At 32.1% G+C, this 16368-nt stretch overlaps 1 protein-coding gene across 1 annotated transcript in view; it reads left to right on the forward strand.

The window, feature by feature from the left end:
- Positions 1-16368, forward strand: part of LOC132725730 (neurogenic locus notch homolog protein 1-like) — a 101351-nt gene that overhangs the window by 361 nt on the left and 84622 nt on the right. The window contains exons 2-4 of the mRNA XM_060710917.1: positions 13699-13827; positions 14555-14701; positions 15773-15916. Of these exons, the coding sequence (XP_060566900.1) occupies positions 13699-13827; positions 14555-14701; positions 15773-15916 (420 nt within the window). The remainder of the gene's footprint in view (positions 1-13698; positions 13828-14554; positions 14702-15772; positions 15917-16368) is intronic.

The following is a 16368-nucleotide window of genomic DNA, read 5'->3' on the forward strand; positions in this document are numbered from 1 at the left end:
TTGAAAATCATGGATTTATGTAGTCCAAATATTTAGACGTAACCGCGGATTTGAAGCTATTTTTTACATGGGTTAAATTCGCATTTTCCGATAAACGTCATATTGTAAAAAAAAAGAAAGAAAATGTGATGCCTTCCAATGAAGGACTAGGATTTATGTAGTTAAAAATATGAACTTACATTTAGGCTACCAGCTTATTTATTTCCCAAATAGGCAAATTTAGCGATATTTTTTACCAAAGGTCTACCAAAATCAAGAGGATATAAGACCTTTTCCAAATTATTTTTTATTGAGTGAGAAAAATTCATTTTTACATTTTGAACTTTGCCCTGAACATAAGTGAAACTACAAGAGGTATCAACAAGAAACTTTTTAGGTAATAGATCTCATTGAGTAGAAGTGCAATGTACAAGAACTGTAACTTTGCCTTGCATAATTTTTGAATTACTGCCCTTTTTCATTATAACTCTGAAACTACAAGTACAAGAGGTATCAACAAGAAACAAAGTAGGTAAGTAAAAATGCAGTGCACAAGAACATTAACTCTGCCTTGCCTAATTTTGGAGTAATTCAATGCTTTAAAATTTTATTTTTACACTTTGAACTTTGTCACAGATATATAACTCTGAAACCACAAGAGGTATCAATAAGTAACTTTGTAGGTAGATAAATCTCATTAAGAAGATGTGTCATGCATAAGAGCCATAACTCTGCCTTGTCTTATTTTGTAGGTATTGCCCTTTTTCATATATACACTTTGAACTTTGTCTGGGACATTACTAACATCAACAAGAAACTACTTCTCTGTGCATCACTGGGTTTAACCGGCTCTTGTTTTTTTATGTTATTTCTAAATAGATTGTATCATATTTACGCACAACAACCCGTTAGCTAGAAAACAAAATATAACCAGACAGAACTTTACCTTGACTCATAAATTACCTAATAACTTTGTTGTTCATACTTGCACACAATAATTCTTAAGTAGACAAATTGACTGTGGCTTATCACATCAATGACTTTGGCATTGAAGGTCAAATTTTTGTATTGTTAGTTTTTTAGCTCGGTTTGAAGTCCCCTTCATCACCAAGAAAATTTTGGACTTGTGAGAGGCTAAAAATGACCCCAGGTCAATCATAAGGTAATGTGTAACCAAAACTGAAAAGCCTTTGACTCTATCTCAATCCATTGAGAAGTTGCAGCACTTTGAAATCAATTTTGATGGAAAAAATCAATACAAAATAGAGATTTTTGGCAATTTTGAGATGTCCCCTTGTTGCCATGGTAACAGGAAATTTAAGACTGAGCATATTGTTACAAAGGCAATGGTCAAGTCAACATTTGTGCGAAGTTTGATTAGTATTGAAGCATTTTTCATAGTTTCATAGCAGTTTGAACTTGTAACAGGAGGCTTTTCAATGAAAACGGCCATTTTTCACAATGAAAGGGTTAAGTTTTTACTTGTAAGCTGGTATCTCCATAAATACTGAAGGGAATGGATTGAATCTTTACAAACTTATTCTCTGTGATTGTCTTACATGATCGGCACAAGTCTCATAACTGATTTGCTTTTTTGCATAATTATGCCCCTTTTTCAACTTAGAAATCCTTGGTTAAGTTTTTGCTTGTAAGGTGGTATCTCCATAACTACTGAAAAGTTTGTGCCTTTTTGTGACAAGTTTATGCATTGATAATAATCATTTACTTAATAAAACATCTTATTAACAAGCCTTTGTACCTTTTCGGACAATTTTATGTATTAATATAGGTAAGCATTATTATTTTCAATGAAACACCCTTTTGTAAGTTGTTATGCCCCATATTTGCATGCAAAATCTTTTTCAGGGAATTTCCAAGTATTTGTATTTACAAATATCATACTAAAATATTGTTTATTGAATTCCTTGAAAGTACTATATTGTTACATAACTTTACTTTTTTTTCTTCCAAACTTTTCATATTAGAAACACATACTTAGGATTAAAATATTGGTATTATAACAGATTACCATTTAAATAAAGCTTTTAATTACTCTAGATCGATGTCATAACCTTTTTATACTAAATAAAACTACATATCCTGGAACTCTATTGTAAACTTTTTCATTGTTTGTTTACTAATCAGCTGTTAATCAGAATCCAAGCTAAAACAAACAGAACAGAACAGAACAGACATTTTATTAGACTTATACATAAGTATATCATCTTAATACATAAACATCAATGTTAAACATGTCACATATTTAGAACATATTACAAAAGTTCAATCATTGAATGCACTTTAACATATATTTACATATACTACATACATGTATAACAAAGACAGTAAGGTAATAAGTATACTACAGCGCATCAGGTCATATTATTTATAAATGAATTTCGAATAACAAATGCCTCTTTCATATATTTGCACAAATTAACAATATCGTTTTTATTTGAAGAAGTAAGCAAATCATGAAATTTAAAAACAGATGGATTGACAAAATAAAAACGTTTGATATATTTCTTTCTTATTTGAGAATAGCAATTAAATATACAAATAAAGTGGAATTCATCTTCAATATCTCTTGTGTTACAACATAAGCAATATCTTTCGTTTCTTGGTAAATTATTACGTGTATATCTCCCTGTTTGTATTCTCAATGGATGTAAAGAAGTTCTAAGTTTAACCAAATAAGTGCGTAATTTCCTTGGTAATAAATCTAAGTATATTTCATATTCAAGTGTAGTTTTAAATATTCTATACATATTCAAGACAGAGTTTGTGTTAATATTTCCATACCATTCTTGCTTAAAAGTATCTATCAATCTACATTTAAATTCATAAATAAATGCGTTAACATTTACAGAACTAGGGTTCTCAAATACATGTGAGAATCCGTAATTATCTAACATCCTCTTAACATGAGAAACCCAATTTGTATAACCGTTATTACAGTCGTTAGCGCTCATTTTATAAACAGATCTTATAATTATTTTTCACTCGAGCTAATTTTAAAAAAGTATTTTAGTACCCTAACATAACGGTTTATATACAACGGATATCTTCAATCATTTTCTTACGGTACGCACAACCTTTTTTCTTTTTGATTAATTTTTTATATAACAATTTAGACTTGCATAAATTAGATCTATTTACATCAGACTTGTTTAAATTAAAACAATTTAACGCATCCATATATAAATCACGTGCAGACACACACTCATTATCAAACCAGTCGGCATTTTTTAAACAATTATCTACAACAAAAGCTGATTTATTATTAAAAGTATATGCACGAGAAAATAACGGATCAGCTACACTGCGTAAAGTATCAGTAAAATTATCTACCAAATTATTCACTGACGTTCTACTTGAACAATCAATGTTATGTATAATACTGTTGAAAACAGGTAAATTGGCAATAATACCCGAACGAAATTGATCACGAAGCGTATTGTCCCACTTATATTTAACCTCCGTATATTTTGTCGTGCATTGATGACAAGTTATCACAACATAGTGAAAATTTTAACGGAGCATGGTCACTCCACTCATTGAAATCACATACTGTAAAATTTGTGATTGATGAAAAATATAGGTCACTACTTAAAACGTAATCAATAATGGAACACCCGTTATGGGAATAAAATGTATGTTTACAGCTATCACCTATTCTACCATTTATAATACGTAGACCAGTAGATTTACATAAATCAAGCAATTTGATACCATGACTATTGTGTACATGATCTATTGAGGCCCTAACAGATGTTTGATCAGGACAATAATCTGAGTCATCATACAAAGTATTAATATTATCGTGTACAATGAAATCACATTTATTTCCAACCCTGCTATTTAGGTCTCCTGAAATATAAACTTTCCCTAGCAAAGAAAAGTATGATATGTCATTTTCAAGTATTTCAAAAAGATCAATATTAAGAGTATTATAAACAGGCGAATCCACACCCCATATATATGATGCACATAGAAATACATCTTGGTCAATATTAAAAAAGACATGATCCTACTTTAACCAAATTATAGAGTCATGGTGATTTCTAACAATTTGAATACCGTTTTCTAAATGGTTCTTAATATAAATAATTATTCCGCCGCTGGCCCGACGTGCATTTCTATGCTGAAATTTTCAGTAAAAATTATAAGAATTATAACCAGTAAGAGTAATATTGCTAGATGCTTTTGTCCAAGTTTTCATACAAAAAAACAAATATCATGAGTGCTTAAGATATTTACAAAATCAACATTACTTTTTTTACAATCAGTAAGGCCATGAACATTCCACGACAGGATAGAAACCTCACCGCCTTCGTGACCCTATTCGCGCACCTGTTCGCCGTTGATGTAGAGGGTGTCATAAGCTAAGTATGCCCTCTTACCTTGTCGCCTCGCCTCTTTCATCTTCGGGACAAGTTTACGCCTTTTTTGAATAACATCCTGTGGAAATTGTTCAAAGACACGAAATAATGTTCCTTCGAGCTCTTTCCATCGTTTACGTACCATTTCCCTGTCCTTAAAGTAAGTGAATTTGGCCACAACATTTCTAACTTTACCAGCCACCGGAGCACCAGGAGAGCGGTGCACTCGCTCGAATCGGATCGAATCGGTCAATTCTTGCGGAATATTAAATGCATCTCGGAGATGTTGGCGTAGTAATCTCTCTGTAACTTCCGGTGATTCGTTACCGCTAGCGTTGTTCTCCGGGATACCGACGAAAATCAAGGTATTCCTCATGGTCTGTGACTGTAGGTACGACACGTCATCACGCAAACCCTCCCTTTGCCTCTCTAGATCCTGTATTCGCTCCGCCATCTCTGCTACGTGTATGTCCGCCCCGTCAACCTTGTCCTCCAACCGCACTACCCGTTCATCAACTTTCTTCACCTTATCTTCAAGCGTCACCCACAGCTTCTTAATGTCATTCTCCATAACCCCTATCTTCTTCTCAATGGCATCCATAGTACCTAATTTCTTCTCAACATTCTCAAGACGGCTACTAACATTCTTCAAGAGATTCATCAAATCTCTATTTGTGGGTTCAGCGCCATTAAAACTTTCTGCCATAGTCGGTATTTTTCATAAAAATGGGGAAAAATTAGCTTAAATTTATGGTAAAGACAAAAGTATATTACTCGCTTTCTGTGTGAAAGGACGCCAAATAATTAATATGGTCAAAAATTTACTTCACAAAAATAATGACAAAAATGTAAAACTTCTCAAAATCTCGCAGTTTACTTAGATTAATATATATATTTCTTAATTGAATAAGAATTCTTCTTTATTTCATAAGTTATATATAAATGCCTTTTTTTATTAAAAATCAGCATTGTAGAATGAATATTACTGACGTCTTTAAAAAATGATTAAATGCTTAAAGAGTAAGTACAGTAATAAAGTATTTAATAATGAAAATTGGAAATACAATTATTGATGAAAACAAAGAATAATATTTATATGATATTAAAACAACATGAACTTAATAAAGAATACATATTTACATGTACAGTACATAGATATGAACTGTTTCTTAAAACAATATTTTTTTTTATATAATAAATGTAGAAAGTCACATACCTGGAATTATCCAATTAACACTATTTTATAGTTTGAACATAGTTTATTGAAGTAAGAAGTCATCTGAACCTAAAAAGGGGTTCCCTGGCTTTTATTAGCCACAGACTTCTAAGGTGACAGATTGCATTGAAAAAGAGAACCTACTCAAGGAAAATACTTTATCAGTTTTCTGTTTGAAACTGTGAAAAATTAATTAAAAGATTTTGGTTAAACCAACAGCTAAAATGGTTTTAGCTTGGTGTCTGATTAACAGCTGATTAGTAAACAAACAATGAAAAATGTAACAATAGACTTCCAGGATATGTAGTTGTAAGTATCTAGAGTATTTTGAAGCTTTATTTCAATGGTAATATGTTATACCACCAGTATATTTTAATCCCAAGTATGTGATTCTAATATGAAAAGTTTGGAAGAAAAAAAAGTAAAGTTATGTAACAATATAGTACTTTCAAGGAATTCAATAAACAATATTTTAGTATGATATTTGTAAATACAAATACTTGGAAATTCCCTGAAAAAGATTTTGCATGCAAATATGGGGCATAACAAAGTAATGAATTGATAATCTTCATACTTGGCCCCAACAAACCTTTGGAGAAGGAATTCAAAAAGATTTCATTGAACTTGACCTGGACCTTCATTTGACCGTGACACTAAAGGTCAAATTGGTGAATTTTGACACAGTGGACAGTAAGACTACAACTTTATTATTTATTTTAGGATGGACGGAAGATCACATGTAAGTAAAAGCCAACATGTTGAGTAATTCAAATGAGCTTTACCTATAAATGACCTTGACAGCCAAGGTCAATTTATTGAATTCAGCTTAGATTTCATAACTTTGTTTACAGATTTGATTTATACTTTGACAAAACTGGGATATCTTAAAGTGAAGAATATGATATTGATCTTTAAATTACCTTGAGGCTTGACTGTTAAGGTCAGATTGCTTAAATTTGTGGAAATTGTCAAAACTTTGTTAGTTTTTTACAGATTTGATTCATACAAAATAACACATATGACAAAACCAACATGTTAAATAATTCAAATATGACTGAACTTTAAACAATTTTGACCATTTAAATTAGGTTTAGCAAGAATTGTCATAATTGTTGTCAATTTTTAGTTTTCAATTCATATTTACACAAACAAATTTTTTTTTTGACACAACATCTTGTGATCTGTCATCAATTAGTTCAGTAAAGAAGATGTTTAAAGGTTTTTTTTTTTCTATTTTAAGCTTTTGGCCCCTAAAAGAGCCCCTAAAAGAGGCCAATCAAATTAATATGAGTCAATTTGTTAAAAGAGTACCTAAGAATGCTACAGGCAAAGTTTGGTAATCATCCATCAATTAGTTCGGTAGAAGATGATGTTGAAAGGTTTAGCTCTAGAGGACCCTTTAAGGGGCCAGTCAAATTAATATGAGCAAATTTGATAAAAGTCTACAGACAAAGATTGGTTTTCATCGATCAATATGTTATTTACTGTAGAAGACATTTTTAGCTCTGTTGACCCCTAAAAGGGGCCAATTGAAATGATACGAGCAAATTTATGTGTGACTGTCAAAAGGATGCTACAGACCAAATTTGAAGTAAATCTGCCAAGCAGTTTCAGAGAAGAAGATATTTATTGAGGCAGCTTCGATACTAACTTCAGTTCTGGTGAGCTAAAAAGACCCTTAACCTATAAATGACCTTTACTGTCAAGGCAAAGAAATAATAGCACTTCCTGACCTGTTTGGGAACAATTTGAAGGATTAAGTAGACTTATTTTCCTTGCTTATCCCCCCAGCAAACACATGACGTTGTTTCAACGTTGCTCAGACGTAAGAGTCCGACGTTGGATAGACGTTGGAATTTAGTTGTATATGAAAGTTTTTTAGACGTCAGAGTCCGACGTCAATCCAACGTCATAAAATGACATAAACCCAACCTCTATTCAACGTATATACAACTACTTTCCAACCTATTCCCAACGTGAATCCAACCAGTTTCCAACATGATTCCAACCAATTCCCAACATAAATCTGATCCGTTTTCATTAAATAATTCCCACATAAAGAGAAAATACAAAACTTTCTATACTCGAAAAGTGATTTTATTATTCTAAGAAAGTGATCATATAAACAATTAAACAAAATGTATAACACAGTTTATGATTTATCTATTCATGTAAAACTTAATATACAGTAAATATATATTTTCAACACATTTGTATAACATCACAAAAAAGACTCACATTTAATCATTTATAGTGATAATAAAATAAAGTTTGATATTTATAAATTGTATATAAACTATTAAAATTAAAAAGATAAGAGCTACATGGCTTTTCAAAATTGAAGTTCAACATTTATCAGACCTCTTTCAGTCAATACAATAATACACATTTTGTAATCCAAAATTATAACAAACAACAGTCAACAATTCTTTTTCTTTTAAATGTCTACAGTATACATTAACTATTACAATATATGTCAATTAAAGTATTCATGTTTACAACATGCTTAAAAAGGTTTTCTTTTAACTAACTCATAGAAAATGGAAATCATGGAAAATAAAGCTTTCTTTTGCAGTTGATTTCATCGGTAACAAATCGGATAAGTGAGGGAAAATATTCCTTTTTGTCAAAATTAAGTGTAACACACAAAACAATAAATAGATATTCACATTTAAAGAAAGTAAGTAATTTTTTATCTTTATTCTTTCAAAACTAACTAGAAAGTATTAAATTTGGAGATATACTCCTCCATGTGAATAATTCTGGTATACTAAACGTCCACCACTGGATCCTGATTATTTTCATCTACGAAGACACTGTGTCAAACTTGTTTTGAGGTTCAACTTGTTTTTTTCCCCTTGAAACAGCAAAAAAGAAACAGAAATAAATAGGTGTACATAACAACCAAAATGGTCAATTAAATTATATTAAATAGAAATATTTTTACCAATAGATTACCCTAGCATATCATAAATAAAGATCAGATGTCGATTGATGATGTAGAACACTCAAAAACTGTAACTTCAAATATATGTAATTTGCAAAACAGTAACATGTAAAGGTGCAAATTCAATCATAAGACATTTCACGTAATTATTTTACTTTTGATTAACAGTCAATTATTACAAAACAGAAATTACAGTAAATAACAAAATAAAAATCCATATATTACCTTAATTTCATGCACTTATCATTCTTTTATGTCCAAATGGGGTTTTGTGTCAACTGTTTTTCATGTATACAATTCTATCAGCTAATTGTCATCACACAAAAATTAAGTGTCAGTCTATAAAAAAAACAAAACCAAATGATTATTGACAAAAAGTTATAAATTTACTTTGACAGTATACTTATGAATTGATAGATCCCTACTTTGACCTTTTACATGTAGATCTATTTGAATAACAATAGATTAAATCTCAAATATTGACAGGTGTTCCTTTGTTAACAAATACGTTGTGGTGAAATACCTATTGTTATCTAGTCTACTAATCTGATAAATCGAATTAGGGAGATTAAGGTCATGTAGGGATCTTGGCTAATAAAATGACAACACAAATAAAACAAAAAGTTTGACAGAATTTCATACAATTTATATATCAATTGAATCCCAAAGTACGAGTTAAATGAGGGCGAATCAGACTACATTAATTAACTGGTTTAGAACTGAGATAATTGAATATCATGAAAATATAATTATATTCCAAATGTAACTAATAATTTTTCAGTTATTATACTATGCATGCAGTAAGTTTAATACTAATCTACCTTCAAAAATATCACTTACTTTTCACTATGCGAGTTGTCTTCTATGATGTGCATAATGTCCTTCCTTTGTCTTTGTTTGAATTTGAAAACAAATTGTTGTTGTAGCCTTGTTTTGAAATTCATCAAGTTTCCATTATTTTTTTCAATTTATTTAATTGAAATACTAATATTGTTCCTTTTTATGGTCTAGTATAACAACAATTTAAAAAAAAATACAATGGATGTGAAAAAAAATGAATAACAAAATTCGAATGATTATATTGACCTGAAATTAGAGCCACCTATCGGGTTTATAAATCAGAACAAAGGGAAGTAACACAATCAAGACTACTATGTTGGATTACACTGAAATCCGACGTCGTATCGACGTAATTCTAACACGTTGATACGACGTCGCAAATACAACATTGTTTCAACGTTGTGTTTAGGATTTTGACGTCGTGACATAAATCTAACTTAGATCCAACGTTGAAACAACGTCAGGTGTTTGCTGGGCCACACCTTTCCCAAACTAGTGTGACTGAAAGCATTTTTTCATTCCTATTAAAATTCTTTCTCTTTCTCCCTTTTTAGCTCACCTGAGCACAAAGTGCTCAAGGGTGAGCTTTTGTCATCACTCTGCGTCCGTGGTGCGTCATGTGTCGTGCGTCATGCTTCCTTCAAAAAATAGCGTCAAACTTTTCAAACAACATCTCCTCCTAAACCACATGGCCAATTGCAACCAAACTTTACAGAAATGATCCTTAGGTGGACCCCTTTCAAAGTTGTTCAAAAATTTAAATTCCATTAAAAACTCTGGTTGCCATGGCAACCATTAGGAAAAATTTAAAAAATCTTCCTTTAAAAAACCCTAAGAGCTAGAGCTTAGATATTTGGCATGAAACAACTTCTAATGAGTGTCTACCAAGTTTGTTCAAATCAAAGCCCTGGGGTCAAAATTGGCCCCGCCCCAGGGGGTCATTGATTTTCCCTATATGCATATAGTAAAAACTTAAAAAATCTTCTTTTAAAGAACTCAAAGAGCTAGAGCTAAGATATTTAGCATGAAACATGTTCTAATGGGTGTCTACCAAGTTTGTTCAAATAAAAGCCCTGGGGTCAAAATTGGCCCTGCCCCGGGGGTCATAGATTTTCCTTATTTATGTGTATAGCAAAAACTTAAAAAATCTTCTTTGAAAAAACCCAAATAGCTAGAGTTTAGATATTAAGCATGAAACATCTTCTAGTGAGTGTCTACCAAGTTTGTTCAAATAAAAGCCCTGGGGTCAAAATTGGCCCCGCCCCAGGGGGTCTTTGATTTTCCCTTTATGCATATAGTAAAAACTTAAAAAATCTTCTTTTAAAGAACCAAAGAGCTAGAGCTAAGATATTTAGCATGAAACATTTTCTAATGAGTGTCTACCAAGTTTGTTCAAATAAAAGCCCTACGGTCAAAATTGGCCCCGCCCCAGGGGGTCATTAATTTTCCCTATTTGCATATACATTTGTAGTAAAAACTTAAAAAATCTTCTTTTAAAGAACTCAAAGAGCTAGAGCTAAGATATTTAGCATGACACATTTTCTAATGGGTGTCTACCAAGTTTGTTCAAATAAAAGCCCTGGGGTCAAAATTGGCCCTGCCCCGGGGGTCATTGATTTTCCTTATATGCATATAGCAAAAACTTAAAAAATCTTTTTTGAAAAAACCCAAATAGCTGGAGTTTAGATATTAAGCATAAAACATCTTCTAGTGAGTGTCTACAAAGTTTGTTCAAATAAAAGCCCTGGGGTCAAAACTGGCCCCGCCCCGGGTGTCATTGATTTTCCTTATATGTGTATAGCAAAAACTTAAAATCTTCTTTGACACTAACAATCTACATGAACCAAATCAATCTGCATACAGGAAATTTCATTCCACAGAAACTGCACTTATCAAAGTGCAAAATGACATTCTCCAATCTCTTGACAAAGGCGAAGTTACAATATTAGTAATGCTCGATTTATCTGCTGCCTTTGACACGATTGACCACAACACTCTTCTTAATCGACTCAAATGTGACTTTGGTTTTACTGGAAAAGTGCTCGCTTGGTGTAGATCTTATCTCAGTGGTCGCTATCAGACTGTTTGTATTGATGGAGAACTATCTGACCCTGTGCATATGACATACAGTGTCCCTCACGGCTCTGTATTAGGACCAAAATTTTACATACTTTTCACAAAACCTGTTGGCGAAATTTGTCGAAAACATGGTCTGCAATGTCACTTCTATGCTGACGATTCTCAAATATACATTTCTTTCAAACCGTTGGACAACACCAAAACTGAACTTGTACTTGATTCTGTCTCAAACTGCTTAAAAGAAATAACATTCTGGATGAACAGCAACATTCTCAAACTGAATTCAGACAAAACAGAACTTATAGTCTTTTCGTCGGGTAGCAATACAGACTCAGTGAAAAATATAACTGTCAATGTGGACCAAGTTGAAATCAAACAGTCATCAAGTGTAAGGAATTTGGGTGCATTCCTTGATTCAAGGGTTAATATGGAACATCATGTTAGCTCCGTGTGCAGATCTTCGTATGCCCAAATAAGTAAGATAGGACGTATTCGAAAATATATCAACGAAGAAGCTACAAAAACACTCGTTAACTCTCTCATGACATCAAGACTGGATTATTGCAATGCTCTTCTATATGGTATACCTCAACAAACCATGAAAAAACTTCAACTTGTTCAAAATACTTCAGCCCGTGTGATTAAACGTACATCTAGGAAAGATCATATTACACCAGTGATGAAAGATCTTCATTGGCTGCCAATCGAATATAGAGTGAATTACAAGATCTTATTACATACTTTCAAGTCACTGAAACAACAATCTCCATCATATATGCAGGAAATGATTCAAGTTTATTCCACTTCCCGAAATCTGCGCTCTTCAAATGCACCTGTACGATTAGTGCAACCAAAAACTAAACTGAAATTTGGTGAAAGGAGTTTTTCGGCATCAGCTCCTAAGCTATGGAATTCACTACCAAGTCATCTAAAAAACTGTAACACAGTAGAAAGTTTCAAAAAACATCTTAAAACACACTACTTCAATTTAGCTTATGGAAAATAATCAGTGACTGTTATGAATGAATTTTATAAACAGTGAATACGAAGTATCTGTTATTTGAATATTAGTTTTATTAAAAAGTTTTATTTTTTTTTAAACAAACAATTTTTAAATCAATTTAGTATTTCTATTGTTTTATAATGATGATTTAGCAAGATCTTATCTATTATTATATATTGAAGACAATTTTAATGTATGACAATAATATTGTAAAGTGAGTTTTAAGGATCTTTAAGTTATATTGTATTAATATGTAAAAATAATTCCATAATTTATACTTTTAATTAGCTAATGCAAAATATTTTTAATGTTCATAATCCTGTTCATTTATATTGTTTTAGACATATATGATTGATGTAAAGCGCCTTTGAACATTTTAATGAAAAGGGCGCTATATAAATGTGGTATTTATTATTATTATTTGAAAAAACCCAAATAGCTGGAGTTTAGATATTAAGCATGAAACATCTACTAGTGAGTGTCTACAAAGTTTGTTCAAATAAAAGCCCTGGGGTCAAAACTGGCCCCGTCCCAGGGGTGTCATTGTTTTAAACTATATGTGTATATTAAAAACTTAAAAAATCTTCTTTTAAAAAACCCAATGAGCTAGAGCTTAGATGTTTAGCATGAAACATCTTCTTACTGGTGTCTACCAAGTTTGTTCAAATAAAAGCCCCTGGATTATATTTGGCCCTGACTGGGGGGGGGGGGGGAGTAGATCATTGTTTTTCATTATATGTGTGTAGTAAAAACTTAACATTGTGAAATATCTTCTAATGGGTGTGTTCTAAGTTTGTTCAAATAAAAGCCCTTGGGTTTAAACTGGCCCCGCTCCGGGTGCCTTTATACAGGTGAGCGACCTCAGGGCCATCATGGCCCTCTTGTTTTAATGCATTGTTTTCTATTAATTTCTTTTTGACCTTGTATGAAAATACATAAAACTTTATGGGAATATAAAAAAAATACATGCAATATTCCAGTTGATGGGGCTCTTTTCAAAAAGCATGTATATCCAGTAAAGCAGGAATCTGATAATAACGCTCAAGCCCTGATTTGTGCAAATCTAGGGCTGAGGCAAGCAATAGGACAGGTATATGAACCAATATTAATAGTAAGTTAACTTGAAAGAATTTAATTTAACCTGATATCGATCCTCTTCGCAACCCCAATCCCCTTTATCCTGGAACTGTGCGGAGATAACTGTTCAATGCTTATAATTTACATTTGGATGATAATATGTAAATCTTTGCAGAAACTGGATCTTGTCAGTATGACAGAAACGAGTGTAAGCATGGAACTTGCCGAGAAACAAAGAATGAGAATGGGAGGGATTATCTCTGTGCCTGCCCACCAAAGAAAACTGGACTTTTTTGTGAAAAGAGTAAGTGAAACTGGTAATTTTAATTAATTTATTTAATTGGTAAAGTACCAACATTACTTGACTCATAATTAGGAAAACAGATTCCCATGAGACATATTCAGTAAGAATTTTTTAGATTTCAATACATTTCTGGAATAAAAATATTTTACTCAAAGATGAGCATGGTATATCTTAATAAACACATATTTTCTTTAAAGAAAATGTCAATACATGAGTGACTTGGATATTGTTAATAGCTAGGTAAAGTTTGAAATTCATATACAAAAAATGCAGTTATGTAGTGAATGTTTATAAAACAATAACTTGGTATTTGAATAAAAAGTTGTAGAACTATTCCATTGGTTTATCTTATTTTTTATTGGAAGATAATATTGTGTCATCCTGGAAGTTTAAATGATATATTGTAAGTATTTTTTTATAATTACATATTCACAGTATTGAAAGAAGTTGTTTCTGTAGAAATTTCAATAACTGTAAGTAAATGACGTCAAATCACCAATAGACATAAATTGCAGGGTTTCTTTTCCTTCTCAGCACTAATTGGGCTGTTTAAGAGCTGTTTCCCAGTGGTTCCCAAAAGTTTGGACAGATTGCACCAAGATGCAGACTGCCCAGCACTATACTGGTGGTAATTTCTGCTTATCTTAGGTTCAGACTGATTGAACATATTTGAATATTGTGAATATATGTCATATAATCACATGATTTCATATTTGAAACATAACAGCTATGAGTGACTGCCTTGATTGTTTGCCTGACGCCAGGATAGATTGTACAGGACTTGGCGATGGCACAGCTGTGTGTATATGCCTGGAATACGAAAGAAACAAGTATGACGCGCCCTCTATCTGCTTCTTTAGAAGACGAAAGAAAGGTTCGAGTATTACTTATAAAATCAATTAAGTACAAACCTTTGTTTTATCATTTATTTTTTAAAAACGTCTTATGGTATTTGCAAATAATGTTTTGCAAATTGCCTTTAATTAAATGGAAATTGAAGTAGAAAATTGGTAAATAATGATGTACAATCAGATAGTAAAAGATAATAGACTAGTAAAAGTAATAGTGTTGTCATGAATTTGTCTTTGCTTGCATTTCTTAGGAAAAGGCATAACATATAAAAATCTGCCATCCAGCACTGAAATATTAGTGAAGCATGTGGTCCACAAACAAGTCTTGTTTGAATTTTAATACAAGAAAATTTATGCTAAAAAATAGATTTGGATAGTGCAGTATTACTACACACTTTGAAAAAAATGAGTTTTAACTTAAAAAAAAAGTCTTTTGAAATAACTTTTTGTATAAATGGTATACTTTTATATCAGGTGATTTAGACCTGAGTGAAAAAATCTGAGGTATCCCAAAAAAAAGAAAAGAAAAAAAGAAGACCTTGATGTTTTACTTTTTTTGCTTTAAACAAAAACTGTATCCTCGTCTGTTTATCATGTATCATGTGTTCATGGTATCATGTGTTCATGGTATCATGAAAAAATAAAAATCCTCTTTCAGACCCCTTGTGACTGAGGGGTTGCGGTGGTTAAGGCATAAGAATTGCAGCCACTGTTTATCCCAGTGTAATCTTAAGAGGCGATTTAATTGTTTCGAATAACTGAAGTCTGTGCATCTCTTAGCTCTAGCAGGTGTGGTGGTTGCTTTGAAGTTTGTAAAACCTGTCACCCGAGGTTAGCCAAAATTATCTGTCCTGTTTTGGTGCCATTATGACCTGTACTGTGTTGGTGTGCTGTAAAAGCAACAAACAAACAAACAAATCCTGATTCAGCAATTGAATGTTTGAAATATCAATTTATGTCCACATATATTTTATAGTGTTTTTATAATTTTTTTGGTCATTGAACTACTCTATGAAGTTTATCAGTTGCTTTCCAGCAAACTTGTTTTTTTTAAACTTCAGCATGAAATTTCAAGCTTCCTTTTAAATTTTTAGACAGACAGGGAGACTGCAAGAAGCATAAACATAATTGTACCCCAGGTCAGGAGTGTGTAGACTACGCCCAAGGAGATAAAGGGTCAGCAAAGGTGTGCCAGTGTCCAGTCGGAAATATTCGAGGGCCTGATAATTGTGAACAAGGTTTGAAATCATTGGTTAATATCCATAAAAATATCATAGCTATATGATATATTTTTTTCTCTTTTCTTTTATAAAATGGTTGAAATAAACTGGATATTGTCACAAGACTGAGACTAAGCTTCTGACCTAGACGTAGGCATCAACACCAGCATTACACTTTGTTGAAGTTTTTATATACAATGTTGATCGTAAAGCCAGTTTCAAATGTAAAATTCGATATATGCAAATTTTAGTAAATTCATTGTATCATATTTTACAGCATTTTTTTTCAGTTTTAGAAAAGTAACAACAAACTTACTTGATCTTATCATTATATTAAACTTGCTTTAGCTGGCTAGCGGCAGCCTAATGTACCCATGGTGACCCGTGCCGACCAAAGTCTGTCTGCACATTCTGTGCTGTCTGATCATGGTCTGCAGCACTGTTTTCTATTAAGTCAGCACATATTTTAA

Source organism: Ruditapes philippinarum, unplaced genomic scaffold (genome assembly GCF_026571515.1).
Source record: "Ruditapes philippinarum isolate M1 unplaced genomic scaffold, ASM2657151v2 ctg2767_1_1_1_1, whole genome shotgun sequence".
In the NCBI taxonomy this organism is placed as follows: domain Eukaryota; kingdom Metazoa; phylum Mollusca; class Bivalvia; order Venerida; family Veneridae; genus Ruditapes; species Ruditapes philippinarum.